Source organism: Delphinapterus leucas, chromosome 13 (genome assembly GCF_059928025.1).
Source record: "Delphinapterus leucas isolate spDelLeu-1000000601 "Yukka" chromosome 13, BTC_Dleu_Yukka2, whole genome shotgun sequence".
Classification (NCBI taxonomy): domain Eukaryota; kingdom Metazoa; phylum Chordata; class Mammalia; order Artiodactyla; family Monodontidae; genus Delphinapterus; species Delphinapterus leucas.
Genome location: NC_143141.1, coordinates 5,308,940 through 5,327,843, shown reverse-complemented (window position 1 = coordinate 5,327,843; position 18,904 = coordinate 5,308,940). Strand labels below are relative to the sequence as shown.

At 45.6% G+C, this 18,904-nt stretch overlaps 1 protein-coding gene across 1 annotated transcript in view; it reads left to right on the top strand.

Annotated features, from left to right (window-relative positions):
- Positions 1 to 18,904, top strand: part of SLC9A4 (solute carrier family 9 member A4) — a 58,438-nt gene that overhangs the window by 4,566 nt on the left and 34,968 nt on the right. The window contains exon 2 of the mRNA XM_022599249.2: positions 865 to 1,328. Within this exon, the coding sequence (XP_022454957.2) occupies positions 865 to 1,328 (464 nt within the window). The remainder of the gene's footprint in view (positions 1 to 864; positions 1,329 to 18,904) is intronic.

Genomic DNA, 18,904 nt, shown 5'->3' with positions numbered 1-18,904 from the left:
AACATGTTTGGTCCCTCCCCCTCCCAGGACTTACAGTGGGTTGTTCTCGTCACAGGGATGCTTAACAAATATTCTCAGTTTAAATTCCATGAGACGCTTTGTGTGGAGTCTTAGGTGGGGAATTGAACAATCAGATAACGTGGTGTAGAATAGTCATCTGGTAGCAGGATGTGGAATAGACCGGGAGGGGGAGGGAGAGGGAGGAAATCAGGAAGACACCGCAGTAAGTAGGATGAGAAGTGGGGCGGTCCTCAGTGAAGACAGTGGCTGCAGGAGTGGACGGAAGGAGACGGACTTCCGGGACAGCTAGTGGGAGACGTAACTGATGAAATAGGTTGCCAATTGCACGAAGGGGCAAAGGTGACGGGGTCCCCATAAGAATGCGACTTGATTTCCTCTCAAGTAGCTGACTGGGTGGCAATGTCATTGGTTAAATGAAGGAAACAAAATAAAGACTTTTCATTTGTATTCATTTGTCTGTGGTGGAGAAGGAAGTGAGGTGAGGTAAGTTTGGAAGAAGCTGGGGTTTACGTCACTGTGATAGGCTCTTGCAGGAGCTTCAAAGGTGGGTTTTGCATGAGAGCAGAAGAGTTCCACCGCTCAGATCCCTCAGGATGGGGAAAACAGGAGGGCACGGCTGGCTGAGAAGATGCTGGAACATTCACTGAGCATGGAAAGCACTTCCTCACACCAAGCCACAGCCACACTTGCAGCTCCTGCTACAGATGGGTGCTGAGGCTGGGCCCGGAGACGCCGCCATCTGTGTGGCTTTGAAAGGCCTCTCGCACACCCCTCCCCTGGTGTCCTGGGGGCCAGAGCCGGGTTATTTGCCAACATCTAAACGTGGTTCTCCGCTCTCCGCAGGCTTCCACCTCTACCACCGGCTGCCGGGCCTCATGCCTGAGAGCTGCCTGCTCATCCTGGTTGGGGCCCTGGTGGGCGCCATCATCTTCGGCACCGACCACAAATCACCTCCGGTCATGGATTCGAGCATCTACTTCCTGTACCTCCTCCCGCCCATCGTCCTGGAGGGCGGGTACTTCATGCCCACCCGGCCCTTCTTCGAGAACATCGGATCCATCCTGTGGTGGGCAGGGCTGGGGGCCCTGATCAATGCCTTCGGCATTGGCCTCTCGCTCTACCTCATCTGCCAGGTCCAGGCCTTTGGCCTGAGTGACGTCAACCTGCTTCAGAACCTGCTGTTCGGGAGCCTGATCTCGGCCGTGGACCCCGTGGCCGTGCTGGCCGTGTTCGAAGAGGCGCGGGTGAATCAGCAGCTGTACATGATGATCTTTGGGGAGGCGCTCCTCAACGACGGCATCAGCGTGGTGAGATGCGGCCCCCCCCCCGTCCCCAGGGAGACAAGGGGCCTGGCGGGTGGAGAAGGCCAGGCAGACCTGGGCCTCAGCAGGACAGAGATGGGCCAGGGCAGCGTGGCCCCAGGTCTGGCCACTGCCCTTGGGATCTGCACAGTGGCCACGCTTACTCACTACGCTGCTTGCCATCCACTGGCTTCTTTAAAGGAGAAGCAGGAGAGAGGAAGGATGATTCTTTAGTGAATTCGGTGTTTCACTGAGCAAGCAGAAACTGTGGCCAAAGGCTCTTCTGGGTTTAAGGCTCTTCTGGGTTTAAGGCCTTTCTGGGCTTTCGCACTAGGACAAGCAGTACTTGTGTCTTATTTTCTCTCAGTCACGGGACCTCACCCTCCTTCCCTTTATATGCTTCCTTTTTAAGCTCTGTTTTAGATGATGAAGTTAAATAAAAGGTAGGGGTAGGGAGAGAGATGATGGAGGATTTGCACAAATGCATTGGCTTGTATATCAGTCTCAATTCCATGACTCCCACGGAGAATGTGACGGAGCAGCTTTGCTTAGGAGTCCTTCCAGAGAGAGGCCGAGAAGCGTTTACAGGCCAGATCAGCGCAGAGCATTAAGGCTAGACTTTGGCTAGAGGTGCTGAACTATTCCTGATTGGCTGCCGCATTGCCCAGTTTCCTTACATTACTGCAAACCTTCACCAGGAGTTAGTCTATGTGATTTTATATAAATTTTGATGGACTTTTCTTATTCTTACATTTATATCACGTCACATAAGTAATACTCGAATGCATTTTCAGTGTAAAAGACTTAAATAGTACAGAATCATACAGCATCAAACACAAAAGCCTCCGCCTGACCCTCTTCCCTCCCCCTTGGATCCAGTTTGCGTTTCTCTCCCCATTTTTATCATGGACACATGCATATACGTACGCAGATATAGATGTATTGATACATCATTCTACATAAAGTGGGTGGCATTAAATCATATGTACTGCTTAGATGTAACAAATCTTGGACTTCTTTCTAGGTCTTTTCCACTGTTGCAGAGTATTTCATAGATTACGTTTATAAAGATTTATTTAACCAGTTCTTGATGGGTGAATATTCAGGTGGTTGTCAAGTTTTCACTTTAAAAAACAGTGTTGCGATAAGTATTCTTGTTTCTGCATGCATCTCTTTTCGTACTTGTGAGTCTTTTTATAGGATATATTCTTGGAAGTGAAATTTTTGGGTTAAAAGTAGGTATACTTAAAAATTTGAGAGATGCTGCTATAATCACCTCCTCTTCATTCAAATGATGAAGGAGGGATTCCCACCAGAAGGTTATACAGTGACACCAATGCTAAACAGATGAGACTAATGACAAGTGTGTTCGTCACCTATACTCACAGCCCGGGGTGGGAGGCCACCGCACACCATGCCGGGCCACATGGGTGCTGCACTGGGGAACCGAGTGAGCTATCAGGGACTGCGGGAGGAACTAGTAGAAGGATGGGGTACCTCCTGGTTCCTAGGGGATGATGTGATTGACTTAGGTTTTAGTTAACAAACTTTCATTTGGTACCTATTGTGTTCTGGGCACAGTGCTAACTGCTTGGGTGGCAATGATGATGAATGAGACGAGGTCCCCTGCTCTCTTTTTTTGTAAATGTTTATTTTATATTGGAACATAGTTGATTAACAATGTTGTATTAGTTTCAGATGTACAGCAAAATGATTCAGTTATGTATATATATGTATCTATTCTTTTTCAAAGTCTTTTTTTTTTTTTTTTGCTGCATTGAGTCTTTGTTGCTGCACGCGGGCTTTCTCTAGTTGCGGTGAGCGGGGGCTACTCTTCGTTGCAGTGCACGGGCTTCTCGTTGCGGTGGCTTCTCTTGTTGCGGAGCACGGGCTCTAGGCACGTGGCCCTCAGTAGTTGTGGCGCGCGGGCTCAGTAGTTGTAGCCTGCGGGCTCTAGAGCGCAGGCTCAGTAGTTGTGGCACACGAGCTTAGTTGCTCCGCGGCATGTGGAATCTTCCCAGACCAGGGCTCAAACCCGTGTCCCCTGCATTGGCAGGCGGATTCTTAACCACTGCACCACCAGGGAAGCCCATCAAAGTCTTTTGAGTAATTCCACAGGCTGTCAGGGAAGTGATCCCCAGTACACATGGATACACGAGTACCGTGCCTGGTCCCTTGATAAGGAGGGTAATTGGGCTGGGAGACCTTACCGTGGGGTCAGATTGCAGGAGGAACTTGCAGTAGAGCCATTCAGAACCCTTCTCACTTTACCAAATATATTAAACCTTAATTTTAGTTTTTATGTATACGGCTGCCAAGGTTTTCCAGAAATCTTTATAGGCTTGCATTTCCACACACGGTGTATTAAGTGCATATTTCCTTGTATCATTGTCAACAAGGGGCATTGCTTTCTTAATGTTTTCCCATCTAATGAGCAAAAGAGGATGACACATGTTTGCTATAATCTGCATGATGATACTAAGCATCTTTTCAAAGATTGTGGATCATTAGTGTTTCTCACGCTATGAATTGGAAGTTCACGTCCTTTCAGGGTTGCCAGACTTAAAAAAAAAATACAGGTTACCAGTTAAATTTGAATTTCCTATAAACAATGAGTAATTTTTTATCAGCATGTCCCAATTATTGTATGCAAATATCGCTTCTTGTCAATTTTTCTTTGAGACCAGTTGCTGTTTTTTTTCTTTTTTAATTGATTTGTAGACTCATTAAATTATCTAAACTTTAAGCTTTAGAGAAACTTTAAATCAGCTAAACTTGAATGTTACATAAAAAGCAAACATTTTCTCCCATTCTGTCACTTAAATTTTTTTAAGTCATGTATCTTCTATCTGTAAAACTTTTAAATATGTATGTAGTCAAACCGACTAACGTATTCTTTTATTGCCCTGGGTTTCACATTTTGGTTTCCGAGACTGTGCCTAACCAAAGAACATGCACACACGTTTTGTTTTGTTTTTTAATTTTTCTCCCTTTTACAATTAATTATTTAATTCACCTGGCACACAATTTTTTTAGTGTTGTTATTCATAATTTTCTTTATTTTTTTCTTTTTAAATTTTAATTTATTTATTTTATTGAAGTACAGTTGATTTACGTTGTGTTAATTTCTGCTGTACAGCAAAGTGACCTAGTAATACACACATATACATTGTTTTTAAAATTCTTTTCCATTATGGTTTATCCCAGGGTATTGAATATCATTCCCTGTGCTATATATCAATAGTAGGACCTTGTTGTTCATCGTGGCACACAATATTTTGTCATGAGGACTTTATGCCAAAATGGATAGTACTGGGGGAAAAAGCATTTGAAAATAATCCAAGATATCCGGGGTGGATTCACCAAGTGGAGGAGACCCACACTTGAAGTCAGAAGCCAGGGTATTCATTCATAATGAGAACCTCTAACTATTGAGCGAGATACTAGGCTTATCAGACCTGCCTGTTCTTCCCTGCTGGGCGAGCATCTCAGAAAGCCAAGTTGTCTGCCGGTTGCCAGGGGAGCCTGGAGTCCAGCCTGCCATCCCATTTACGTATCTCATTTCTCAGTGTGTGGCCCTCAAGCCACCTGCCTCAGAATCCCCCAGGTGGGCTTGGTGAGCACTCAGATGGCCAAAGAGCAATGACTCTCTGAGAATAGAGCCTGGGAATCTGTATTTTTAACCAGCACCTCAGAGGATGGCTGATGTTTGGGAACTACTTGTTCATGGCCTTTAGATGGTGAGAGCTGATACATCTTGATCTAAAACGATGCTACGTCTGGGAAAGGTCTGGGCTAGATTTGTCTCCACCCATTCTTTCTTCAGGTGCTTTCGTCCTTTGGGTTTTGTTACAGTGGAATAAGTCCCCTTGGCTGGGAACCAATTCCACCTCCTAAGGCACCCCTCTGAGCCACGATGCCTCCGTTTCACAGTTTATCCAGAGAGCATCTCATTTTACTCATATCCAAGTTCTTTGGGGTCCCTTGCTGACTGTAACCCCACAAAAGCAATGCCCTTGAGGGTGCTCATCTGTGTCAACATCAAGGCCACCTCCTGGCAGCCCATTCTGAGATAATTATCCAACTTTCCCTTCCTAAATGGTTAGAGAAATTTAGCAATGACGGTATCACCTCACTTAATTTTCACAGACCAAAAAGCTCTTTCTTGATACAACCTACAAACCTTGTTGCCGAGACATAGTCTTTGTTAACAACCCACGGAAACATGTGGCTCTGTTCCCTCTGTGGTGCTGCCTCTGAACTTGAGACTCACTTCAGCCTGAGTTTTCTCTAGACTTTACATCTAGAGCCAATCACAGCCTGGGGTTTCTTTGCTAACTGCATTTGTTTGACTTTCCCAAAGTTTAATTGTTTCCACTTGGACTTTCTTTTTGAAATGATCATTTCCCAATAAAATTGTAATTCTCAGCTGACCAGAGTATTTGCTTGAGGGCACTGCTGTGACCTCCACGTGGTGAAGCTGCTGCGGTGCTGGCTCCGGGGTGGGGATGGAGGTGCCCACACGTCACTCGGGGTCACCCTGGGGTCACCCTGGGGTCACCCACAGCACAGTGATATTAAGTGTGTGCTGGGGCACTTCTGCGTCCCTGCGTGAAACTGGAGAAGCTCGGGGCCGGATTTAGAAAGCAGTTTGAGAGCAACTGGTATTTAATGCAGTGCAGTTGTCTTTTGAGCCAAGGGCCTTGGACTCACCCTTTCATTGAGGAGGGAGCCTTCCCGAGGGCAGCCGTCACAAGCGGGCCCTTTCAGCAGAAAGTCTGAGTCATCCAGAGAGAGACCTGTGATTAGTGGGTTACATGTGACAACTTTGCAGATCCTTATCCCACGAAAAGAGCTGCCTCTCACTAAAGAGGAAATGCTCCAGAGGAGATGAAACCATCGAAAGAGCAATGAACCTGACCCTCCAGGTCTCTTGTCCACTTAATTCTCCCTCTCGCTGAATATTTTAGGTTATGACTCCAATCGTGAGAACTTCCTCAATGGTGGGCAAAGGGAGAAGAGACAAAACCCCAGTAGCTTTCAAATAATAACTAGTATCCCCAGTTGAAATCTCATGGCCAGCATCATAGCAATAAGAGAGATGCAGCCACTATACCCAGGCCCTGTATGGGGTCACTTGTACATTTATTATTTTATTAAATCCTTAGATTTTACTGTGAGGCTGAATTAATAGTCACATTTCACAGATGAAGAAAATAAGGCAAAGGGAGTACAATAGATTGCACAAGGGCATCCTGCCTGGCCATGACAGAGCGGACATCGGTGCCCAGGTCTGTCTCTTCCCAATCTCTTTTCTTTTATTCTTACCTTTTGAATTTTCAACTCATGGAGCTGAGAGGAACAGGAGAGAACCAATCTGTTACCTCTGAGGAGACTGGGCTCATGTCCAGTTGGTAGGAAATCCAGTGCTTTCTCCAAAACAGGACTGGCTTGTTTGGCCAAGTCCAGTATGTGGCTCCGGGCAAGATTCTGGTCATCTCTGTGCCTAATTTCTGTAAAATTGGGGTGATGGTATTACTTAGCTCGTAGGGTCACCGGAAAATTCCCATTAAGCTGTCAGTGTAGTGAGCGCTCAGTGTGCAGTGAGAACTCCAGGCATGTTAGCTCTTATTTTTTATCACACCAACTCAGGGACATGCATGGTGGTTGGCTCCCTCTTAACAAGCATTTGGTTTTTGGTTTTGGGGGGTTTGTTTTTTTTGCAGTACGCAGGCCTATCACTGTTGTGGAGAGGAGCACAGGCTCCGGATGCGCAGGCTCAGCAGCCACGGCTCACGGGCCCAGCCACTCCGCGGCATGTGGGATCTTCCCGGTCCGGGTCACGAACCCGCGTCCCCTGCATCGGCAGGCGGACTCTCCACCACTGCGCCACCAGGGAAGCCCAAGCATTTGGTTTTAAACATGGCACTGCTTCATGTATTGTAGGCAGATTGTTCTTATATTTGTATTCCTCCCGGGTTTTCCTGCATCAATTTGCTGAGTAAGCAGCAAGGTGATGCCACCACGGTTTGTATCATCTTTTTGCCCATGTCCCCTCCTCCACTTCACCTGGGAGGTGCCGGCATCCCCCACTGAGGTTGGAACCCAGGCAGCCTGGCTCCAGAGCATCTCTGCTCCTAACTCCTACTTCATGATGGTTCTTCACCCCTCCCTCTCTCCCCACCACTTTCTTTCCCTCCTTCCTCTGGTGATGTCTTCATTTCGCATCTTGCTGCCACTGTAGTCCACTCTCTAGGCATAAGGTGGACGAGAGAGTGGTAGAGGGAGCTGCAATAAAGTTTCTGAGCAGGACCCTTGGGCTAGTCACACCGGCAGGCATTTTATCTGCTTTTTCTTCTTAGAGCTTTGTAACAACCTACTGTGGCAGGATTGCTGTCCCCATTTTGTGAAGGAGCAGTGGTGCTTAAGAGCAGAGGACCCCCCTGTCCCCAGATGTCTATCAACTGAAAAAAATTGCACAACGTGAAAGTCGTGAGTTAAGTTGTCTGGGGCAAAATGTGGACCATAGCCTGGGAGATAGCCTCTCAGAGAGCTTGGACACACTTCTCCAAAGAGGTCAGAGGGGAGGTCATATATATGTGATATTGGTGAAGGGGGTTCGTGGAGTCAAAGCACACACTTTGGCAGAAGGTTGCCGCTAGTCACGAAGAGCAGATGTCACCGTTAATGATTTTAGTGCTTTTCTAGATATGAGAAGATGCAAGAAATTGGGCTCATAAAATCTTCTCCTGAAACTATCTACCTGGGGCACAGAGAGCCTCATTCCTGATCTCTGCCCTGAACTCCTTTCAGGGGGTGTTTGAGGTCAGCGACTGCAGAGGCCGTTGGTTTCATCCTTGTAGAACCCGCCAGCGAGCAACAATTTTCAGTTGGCACGTCTGTGCCCGCATGTCTGTACTGGCCCTTCTTGGTCCTTTGAGCCTCTCAGGTGAATTACCAGATCTCCAGGTGCTTACGTTTCTTCATTGGTATTTTTATTATAAACACACAGACTGTCAAGGAAGTCATTTATTGAATATAATTTATTCTATGCAGCTCAGTATCCAAAAGATATAGTCCCACTGCTTTTCCCAGCCCACAATCAGTAACAACAGTTTCTTAGCATTGACCTTATACCTTTCATTCAATTTGCCCCTCTATTTATTATGCATTCTTATTGCTGGCATTAGAGCCTGAATTTCCTGATCCCTTATTCTAGAATTCCTTTGACCTCTTCTCATCTCCTCTTTGCATCCCTTTATCAGCCCAGCTTTGCTGACTAGTTCCTTGTCGACCCTCATGATTTTTCTCCTAAGGCCTCCCGCCATCATCGTAGGACCCAGCAGGGAGCTCTGAGCATCACAGATGCTGAGGCTGCCTAGGAAAGGCTGTGTGCCCAGGCTGTGCTGTGACCGCAGCCCTCCTCCTCTGATTCCCAAGAGTGACACTCGGCTTGAATTGGGATTTGTCAGGGAAGCTGCCAGCAAACCAGGGGGCTCCCCCTCTGACCAGCTCCCATCATGGAACTTTGGAATTGCTCCCTGAGACTAAAGGGTAGAGGTGGGATGCAACCACGGGTAGGCACGCAGGGAGAGAAGAGTCTCAGTGTCCTTCCTTGCCGCACCTTCATGGAGTCTGTGGACGCTGTCCTGGGCACTGTGGGCACGGAGATGAGCTGAGCGCCTCTGCCCATCACTCAGTGATGGGGGATGGTCATGGACCCTGCTGGTGTGAGGATGCCATGGCGAGTTCAAACCAAGCTAGATGGCAGGGAACAGCTTGCCAGAGGAAGCTGCGTCTAATCCGGAAAAGACTTTTTAAAACATTCATTTGAGGGTGAATTTTCCTCCAGGATTCTCCCTGGTTTATATTTTCCTACCTCAAAGAAGTCCTAGCTCCAGGAACATCCCATTCAAGAGGCAGTAAATTGTGCCCAAGGACATGGACAGTGAGGCCAAATGCCTTGGTTCTAGTCCTGGCTCCTGTACTAGTAAGCTGTGTGACTTCAGATGAGTGATTTAACCTCTCTGGGCCTCAGTTTCCTTTCCTTTCCTTTCCTTTCCTTTCTCCAGTTCTGTAAACTGGAGATCAGGTTGTTTGAGGGTTAAAGTGAGTTGATACAGGTAAGCATTTAAAACAGTGCCTGGCACAGGGTTCAGTACAAAGTGTTTCTAATATTATGATTTATAAGAAGAAATATATATTTGGGCTTTGTCCCCATTCAGGGCACAGAGCTCATTAAAACCCTTGAAATTTCCTAAGTGAAGAGAGCTGCCTTTTGTTATGCTAATGAGGCGAATTTTGGAAAGCCCCTAAGTAACCTAAGGAAGGGGGCTGGTTGCCAGTGGAATGGACTTTGTGAGTAGGGGGTTGGAGCTTTCAGTCTCCCTCCCTAAACCACCCACAATGCCCGCCTCCAGGAAAGGAGCTGGAGATTGAATTCAGTGACCCATGGCCAGTGATTTAATCAACCAACCGCAAGTAATGAGGCCTCCATAAAAACTCTAGGGGATTGGGTTTGGAGAATTTCCAGGTTGGTGGAGATTCGGGGAGGGTGGAGCTCCTGGAGAGGGCATGGAAGCGCCTCACCCCTGCCCCAGAACTTGCCCTTGGCCCAGAACTTGTCCTAAGCATCTCTCCCACCTGGCAGTTCCTTTTTCTTTTCTTAATTAAAAAAAAAAAAATGTTTTATTGGAGTATAGTTGATTTACAATGTTGTGTTAGTTTCAGGTGTACAGCAAAGTGAATCCGTTATAGTGTACAGACAGGTCATTACAGAGTATTGAGTAGAGCTCCCTGTGCTCTACAGGAGGTCCTTATTAGTTGTCTATTTTACATGCAGGAGTGTGCATGTCAGTCCCAATCTCCCAATTTATCCCTCCGCCCCTTACCCCCTGGTAACCGTAAGTTTGTTTTCTACATCTCTGTAACTCTACTTCTGTTTTGTAGATAAGTTCATTGGTACCGTTTTTTCTAGATTCCACATATAAGCGATATCATTTGATCCTTTTGTAGTAAACCGGTCACCTAGTGAGTAAAATGTTTCTCTGAGTTCTGTGAGCCATTCTAGCAAATTAATCGAGCCCAAGGTGGGGTTGTTGGAACCTCTCAACTATGGCAGGTGGGTTAGAAGCCCAGGTGACAACCTGGACCTGCGGTGGGCATCTGAAGCCAGGGGAGAGGTTGTCCTGTGGGGCTGAGCCCTCGACCTGTGGAATCCGACCCTGTCTCCAAGTAGATGGTGTCAAATTGAGTTAATTGCTTGATGGTGTGAGAAAGAAGCACACACGTTGGAACCTGTGTCAGGGTCGGTGTGTTATTTATAGACGTTTACCTCCATGAGTGCCTGAGAGCCACAGAGCCTTCCTTACAGCCTAAGCGATGCCCCATCTGTCTGGACTTGGCAGTCTCAGCTTTTCCGCGAGAAGCGCTGCACACAGACCTGAACAGACTCTCTCTGGGGGAGTGTCGGGCAATGTTTTTCTTGGCCTCTTTTTACCTCCTTATTTACCTTCAATTTTTGCATGTTCCTAGGAAAGGAGGAGAGAGGCTGCAGATACCTTTACAAGTAGACAGTTTCCTCTGGGCAAGAATGTGGGTATATACAAGGGAGGCGTGAACCCAACAAGTGTGGTCTTGAGCAAATGACTTCATCCTTTTGTGCCTCCGCTTCCTCATGTGTAAAATGGGAATGTTTAGTCTGACCCCAGAGGGTGTTTCTGTGGAGGCTGTGAAATCAGACACACAGACGCCGGCACCTGGTAGGTGAAGAATCAGAGTCCCGTTGCCCTTCCCGGGTTCGAGGGGAGGTTCCATGCAAGATGGACCATCTGGTTGGTGTCTGTCGGCCTGGAAATGGGGATCAGGCCTCAACCCCAGATGGACACTAGGCGCACCACCCTCCTAGCACCAACAGGGAAGCGCCCACCCGGCCCAGGGCCCAGGCATCTTCCTTCTGGCCGGACTCTCATCAAAGCCACTGGAGGTCTGCCTGGTGAGCTTCCCCTCAGATCACAGCTGCCATTGGTCATCAGTTACGGTACTGGCCATGGAGCCCGCGGGGGTGTGTGTGATGCAACACATACAATAGCTTGGGTTGGCGCTTGGACCAGGTTGGGCAGTGGGAGGGGCTGGGAGAAATGAAGGGCAGAGGGCAGCCCAGCGTTGGCCCCAGCAAACAAGGATGTTCGGGGGGTCAGATGTTCACCAACAGAGAAGCCAAATTTGACTCCTAAGCTTTCCCAGCTGGGAGACACCTTTACATTCCCATGCCTGGGATTTCAGCTGTAGGCTCTTGTTAACCAGAAGCCTGAAAGATCTGCTCCTTGGGCCCGTATAAATAATTCAGAGATGCGCTCAGGCAGTGCAGGGTCGCAGAGGGACACTTCAACCATAGGTCATTGGAATTCCTCAAATCTCTTTCAGAAACACTGGTTTGGTTTGTTGTCTTCTGGTTGAAGAAACAGATTAATTGAAGTCTGAGGGGTGCAAGTGGGTTTTCCAGCAGCCTGAGCTGTGAGCCCCTGGTGGGTGGTTAGAACTAACTCCAGTTCGCAAGGGCAACAAGAAGAACTGATCCTCGCTGGTTACCAAGGTGTCCTTCCTTTGTCAGGAGGTAGGGTTGAGCAGCTATGGAAATGGATTTGGAAAAGAAACACTTCTCGGTAGAAAAGCAAGCTCTAAGCCGGGGACTCCAGACAGCCAAGAGAGTTTCCTAGTTCAGTGGTTTTCAAGAGACTCTCCCGCCCCAAAGAGCATGCCTGCATGCGTCCTCAAGGGTGTGTCAGGTGTGTCGGGCTTTGGTGTGGAAAAAATCTGCTCGGGGTCATGTGAGCAGTGCCACGAGCTGGCCGTTTGGAAGAGGTGGTGAGCAGCTAGTCTGTTCCCCCGTGGCTTCCTCAATGATTACGTAAAACGAACGGTCTCTGGCAGAACCTGTCCTGCGGCGGGCTCTGTCACATCACATCCAGGTGATGGGTCAGAGACGGAGCCGTTGGTTCTGTCCCCAGGCTGTGGTTTGCCCCAGTTTCCTCCTACTCACCTGGGATCACGTAAGCGAGCATTATACTAGCAGCACGGGAGAAAACGGAGAGCTCACGAAATCCAGCTACTTTATTTCAAAGTTTAGTCCTGTTTGATCGAGACAGAGTTCCCTTGAGTCTGAATCTTTCATTTATTCATTCGTCATTCATTCATTCATGAAAAAAAATGACTGAGCAGTACTTTTTCTCAGAAACTGCTCCTTCTGTAACAGAGAAGGGCCAAATCTGACTCCATGTTGGCTCTGTTTTTTTAACTTTAATCTTTGCTTTCTGCTGCTTTTGTTCACTAAGAGGACACTGTCTATATACAATGGCCTGCCTCGGGGAACCCCGCCCCTCTGCCTGAAGGTTAAACCAAAGTGCCTTTGTTCAGGGAAGCATCCGGACCCTGTCCACCTGCGAATGGCTGCAAGAAAGAAGAAATGAACACATCCCCTCCCCGAGGTTGGCCATTCCAGGGGGTATTTGCAAATCTTATGGCCTTTTTACTCTACTTCCTCATCTCCTCCCTCTCTCTGTGCTATAAAAGAAACTGGCGTCCAAACCGTGAAAAGATGGTTATTTTGAGACACTAGTCTGCCATCTTCTCAGTCTGCCCAGCACCTCGTCTCCAGTTTATTAGCCTGTCGTGCGCCCAGCAGAGCAAACTTGGACTCGGTAACATTTCCACTGTGCCAGACTGACCCTCTCAGAAGAAGCAAATCACTGAGCTAGTCTTCAGTGAATTGACATCTACTGGTCACAACTGATGTTCGCTTTTATAGTTTAAAAAGTTTGGAGGTTAAACAGCCTTAAAATGTCTTTTCCTGTCCTGCAGGTGTACTAGCACCAGATGGTGAAAGTCAGTCCTCTGGGCGTTTGCATGGAGGTGATGGGAGGGGAAGATTGCTCAGACTCAGAGGGGCCAGGCTGGGCGGTTCCTTGAAGAGATCATGGCTGAGGAACAGGGGTGGGTGTGGGTGTATGATTGCTATTTGCTCTGAACTGCTAAGTTTCATTTACCTACAGGCCACTGAAAAGAAATTTGACGTAGTTTTAGAGATAGAAGTCTGGAGCCTGGAGGAAAGATTGGAGGGAGATACGTATGTAGGAGCCATTGGCAGGTAGGCGGGAATAGCAGCTATGAAATATGGCCCGTCCTCTCCCCTGCTGTTCTTCAGGCTGAGGAGAATGTTCAGACTTTTTAAATTGAAAAGAATTTCCATAAAGAAACATCTTTGCTGCGCCCTAAATCAATAAAATCCAACTGCTTACTTCTCTTTGTTAAATTTTCTGACCTCCGCTTAGGTCATCTTCCTGGCCTTTCTGAGATTATAAGCCGCTAATGATCAAGGATGTCAGTCCTAAGAAAGTCGGGAGATCCCATGTTTAATCTCGTGTCCTGAGTTTCATCTTTTTTCCCTTCCTTTAAGGAGTGAAGTATAAAAGCTTTTTGTCCCTTTTTTTTAGCTTTTTTTAAAAAATTGAAGCATAGTTGATTAACAACGTTGTGTTAGTTTCAGGTGTACAGCAGTGATTCAGTTATATATATATTTTTCCAGATTCTTTTCCCATATACAAAATGTTGAGTATAGTTTCCTGCTATGAAGTAAGTCCCTGTCGGTTGTCTATTTTATACACAGTAGTATGTATATGTTAATCCCAAACTTCTAATTTTACTCTCCACCCCCCTTCCCCTTCGGTAACCATAACTTTGTTTTCTATGTCTGTGGCTCTGTTTCTGTTTGGCAAAGAAGTTCATTTGTATCATTTTTTTTTTCAGATTCCAAATATAAGCGGTATCATATGCTATTTGTCTTTTTCTGGCTCTATCGTTCTGGAGACTGCTACGTAACTGCTGGGTTTCTTATTTCTTAGTTAATTTCCTTTAATAGTCAAAGAAAGTGGTTGCCAAGGAACTGCTGTATGACAACTTATGGTGCCAGTGCCCTTTCATACGAAATGGAAACTTAACGGGATTCATTATTTAAGTTCCTGTGTCAGCCTGATGAATACAAGTGTGTGTGTGTGTGTGTGTGTGTGTGTGTGTTATTCTCTGTACCTTTCCAGCATCTGATGTACAGTGAAGATCATTTCTGCTGTACGGTACTGTGACTCTGAACTTACAATGTGCTTTTTTTTTAATAGATCGTTATTGGAGTGTAATTGCTTCGCAATACTGTGTTAGTTTCTGTGGCAGAACAAAGCGAATCAGCCACATGCAGACACCAATGCTTTTTTACAGGTGTAGAGTCAGTACTTAGTTAGGCTTTTTTTTTAAGGAACTGGGTTTATGGCAAGCTCAAGCAATAATGATTAATTTAAAAGATACACAAGACAATCAGGAAGACATAGATCTTCTATTAGTCCGCTAAGGCTGCCATAACAAAATACCACAAGCTGGGTGTCTTCAACAACAGAAATGTATTTTCTCACAGTTCTGGAGGCTGGAGCCTTTCTTCCTGGCTTGTGGCCAATCACTTGCTTTGTCCTCACAGTGGCCTTTGCTCTGTGTGCACTCCTGGTGTCTCTTCCTTTTCCTTATAAAGACACCAGTCCTATTGGATTAATGGCCCCACCCTTAAGACCTCATTTTAACTTAATCACCTCTTTACAGACCCTATTTCCAAATCCAGTAACATTCTGCAATTAAGACTTTATGAATTTTCTTTTATAATTTTTTAAAATTTATTTATTTTTGACTGTGTTGGGTCTTCGTTGCTGCGCGCAGGCTTTCTCTAGTTGCAACGATCAGGGGTTACTCTTCGTTGTGGTGCGCTGGCTTCTCACTGCAGTGGCTTCTCTTGTTGTGAAGCACGATCTGTAGGGGCGTGGGCTTCCGTAGTTGTGGTGCGTGGGCTCAGTAGTTGTGGCTCAAGGGCTCTAGAGCACAGGCTCAGTAGTTGTGGCGCATGGGCTCAGTTGCTCCACTGCATGACCAGGGCTCGAACCCGTGTCCCCTGCATTGGCAGGCGGATTCTTAACCACTGAGCCACCAGGGAAGCCCAAGACTTCAACATATGAATTTTGAGGGACATAATTCATCCCATAGAAGACCCCACAGTAACCCAGGAATAGGAAGCTCTTTATGAGGGGCCTCACAGAGGCTGTAACTAGAACCTAGCTGGTTTTAGTGATTTCAGATCTTATCTTACAGTCAGCATGGACCAGGTTATGTTCTGGTAATAAACCTCCCTTCAAACCTCAGTGACCTACAGCAACAAAGGTATATTTCTTACCTACACTTCTTGCCTTCTATTGGCCAACAGAACCCTCTATCTATTCTATTCTATTCTATTCTATTCTATTCTATTCTATTCTATTCTATTCTATTCCATTCTATTCCATTCCATTCCATTCCATTCTATTCTTCAGGATCTGGGCTTATAGAGCAGCCATTGTATTGAGCACTGCCGGTCTCTGTGCCAGAGGGAAGGAGAGGAGATTCATGGAAAGCGTCACCTCTGCAAACAAATGCCCAATCCCGTAAAGGACATATCACTTCTGCTCAAAACTCATTTAAACACAAAATTTGGCCAGGCAGAGTCACATGGTAGAGGCTGGACATGCAGTCCTATCAGATGTCTTGAAGGAAAAGAAATACTGGGTGAACAGTGCTAATTACTATCATATTCTTACTCCAGAGCCCCTCCATAGATGCAACTTGGCCACTTGCTCAGACTCTGCTGCATTTTTGTAGATCTTTGCATTTCTCTTCCCTCTCCAAGTAGCTTCCACATAATCTCCTCCATCATCTGTCCTCTACTCCTTAGCTTTTATTATTCACAGTTTTTTGTGCTCATAACCCATCCCTCCTTATGGCCTCTCATAATCTCTTCATCTGCCTCATTAGACTTCTCTGTTCATCCACACCTGGTCCATTATCTCCATACTTCTCAGAAAACATGGTTGCTACAGCTCATAACTGAACAGAGGGTTTCACCTCAAGCTACTTCATGGTCCCTAGTCTATGAACACATTTCTCAAGGGTCTGTCAACTCCTGTTCTTGAATGAGAGGTCTCTGGTTGAAAGTACTGTAGCCACACAAGTCCCCTCCCCCTCAGATGCTTTGTCATACATGTTACCCTTACAAGGAGCCATGAGCATGGTGGTGACTGTGGTTATCAAGTCTAGGGGGATTGGTAGTCAAAAGTATGCAATCAGTTATCATTAAGCTATCAGCTCTCAGTGTCAAAGAAATCCAGGAGATTTAATATTGTGAAGAGCTTTTTCACTCCAGTTCTTAAGGATAGTTAAACGTCAGTACGTTTAATGAACCTACATGGTTATAAGTTTTCTTTATTTATGTGAAGTGGTATAGTGTTAACCCAGAGTGTCCTGTAAAAAGTTAAGAAAGTTATATTGTAGAGTGCCAGTGAACATAATTCAAAGAGGTATGGCCAATAATAAAATTATAAAAGAATTCTAAAAAGTATTCAAATAATCAAAATGAATGTAGGAAAAGAACAAAACCAGAGGAGGAAAAGAGAAAACAGGTAATAAAATGGTAGATCTAAATCCAAGCATGACAATAATTATACTAAATCTTAGTAGACTAAACACTCCAATTAAAGGTCAGAGATTATCAGAATTGATTATAAAGCAAGACCCAAGTACATCCTATTTGCAGGAAACACAACTATAAAGATGCAGACAAGCTGAAAATAAATGGATGCAAAACTACACCAGACGTATGGTAGACCAGGCATTAGAATGCTGGTGTGGTTATATTAATGTCAATTAAAATAGACGCAAAGGTAGAAAATTTTACAAAGATAAAGAGGGACGTTTCATAATGACAAAAAAATGTCAATTCATCAAGAACACCAAACAATGATGCACATGTATGCACCCAGTACTAGGGCATGAAGTAAAAATGGACAAATTTAAAGGAAGGAAATGACAATTCCACAATCACAGCAAGAGTTTTACTACTTTTCATTTAGAAAATGATAGAACAGATAGGCAAAATGGCAGCAACACACTGAGGAGCTGAGCGCCATCAACCACCTTCTTCTAACTGATATTCATAGAGCGCTGTGCCCAGCAACTACAACACATACTTTTTTTTTTTTTTTTTTTTTTTTTTTTTTTGCGGTACGCGGGCCTCTCACTGCTGTGGCCTCTCCTGCTGCAGAGCACAGGCTCCAGACGAGCAGGCTCAGCGGCCATGGCTCACGGGCCCAGCCGCTCCGCGGCATGTGGGATCCTCCCGGACCAGGGCACAAACCCGTGTCCCCTGCATCGGCAGGCGGACTCCCAACCACTGCGCCACCAGGGAAGCCCCATACATTTTTTTCAAGTTCGAATACCATGCTCATCAAAAAAGACCACATATTTGACTGTAAAAAAAAGCCTCAATAGATTTAGAAGCCATGCAATCAAAGTGTGCACTCTGTCCCCAGCAGAATTAAATTAAAAATAAATTACATTAAGGAATATCCCAATATTTGGAAATTAAACAATACACTTCTAAATAATCCATGATTCAAACAAGAAATTACAAGGGAAATTAAAAAATACATTTAACAAATGGAAAATGTATGGCTTTACATGCTTAGAGTAAAGATTTTAAAGTTCTAAAATCAATGACATATGTTCTACTTCTCCAGGTAATTTCTTCAAACTAAAGAAAGGAGAGCAAGGTAAATCTGAAGTAAGTAAAATAAAGGCAATAGTAAAAATAATAATAAATGATAATAATAGAATAAATAATAAATTAAAAGCTATAAGACATCTTGCCTGTATCTTAAGGAAAAACTTATTCTTCATAAACGCTTTCAAAAATAGGAGTGATCGGGGCTTCCCTGGTGGCGCAGTGGTTGAGAGTCCGCCTATCAGAGTGGCTAGAGTTGATGGGATATGGAACTACTGGAAATCTCATACATTCCTGGCAGGAATGGAAAACGATCCAATGTCTTTGGAAAACAATTTGGTAGTCGCTACAGACTGAACATCTGTGTCCCCCGGAAATTCATATGTTGAAATCTAATCCCCAATGTGATGGTATTTGAAGGTGGGGCCTGTGGGAGGCGGTTAGGTCATGAGAGTGGAGCCCTCATGAATGGGATTAGTGTCTTCATAAAAGAGACACCAGAGAGCTCCCTTGCCCCTTCTGCCATGTGAGAACACAGTGAGAAGACAGCTATCTAAGAACCAGGCTTTCACCACTGAATCGCTTTCACCACTGAATCTGCTGGTGCTTTTATCTTGGACTTGGCAGCCACCAGAATTGTGAGAAATACATTTCTGTTGTTTATAAGCCACCCAGTCTATGGTATTCTAGCCGCTTGTATAGATGTAGACAGCAGTTTCTTACATTTTTAACGTGTATCTACAGCGCTGCTTACCCATTCTACTCCTGTATATCCAAGGGAAATGAAAACATAACTCTGTGCAAAAGAGTTGTACGTGAATGTTCATAGCAGCAATATTCCAAGAGCAAAAGCTGGGTGGTGGGCAGAAGCAGGAAACCAATGTCCTTCAACAACTGAATGGATGGACAACTTGTGCTTTTAGCCGTATAGTGGAATAGTACTCAGTAATAAAGAGGAATGAAC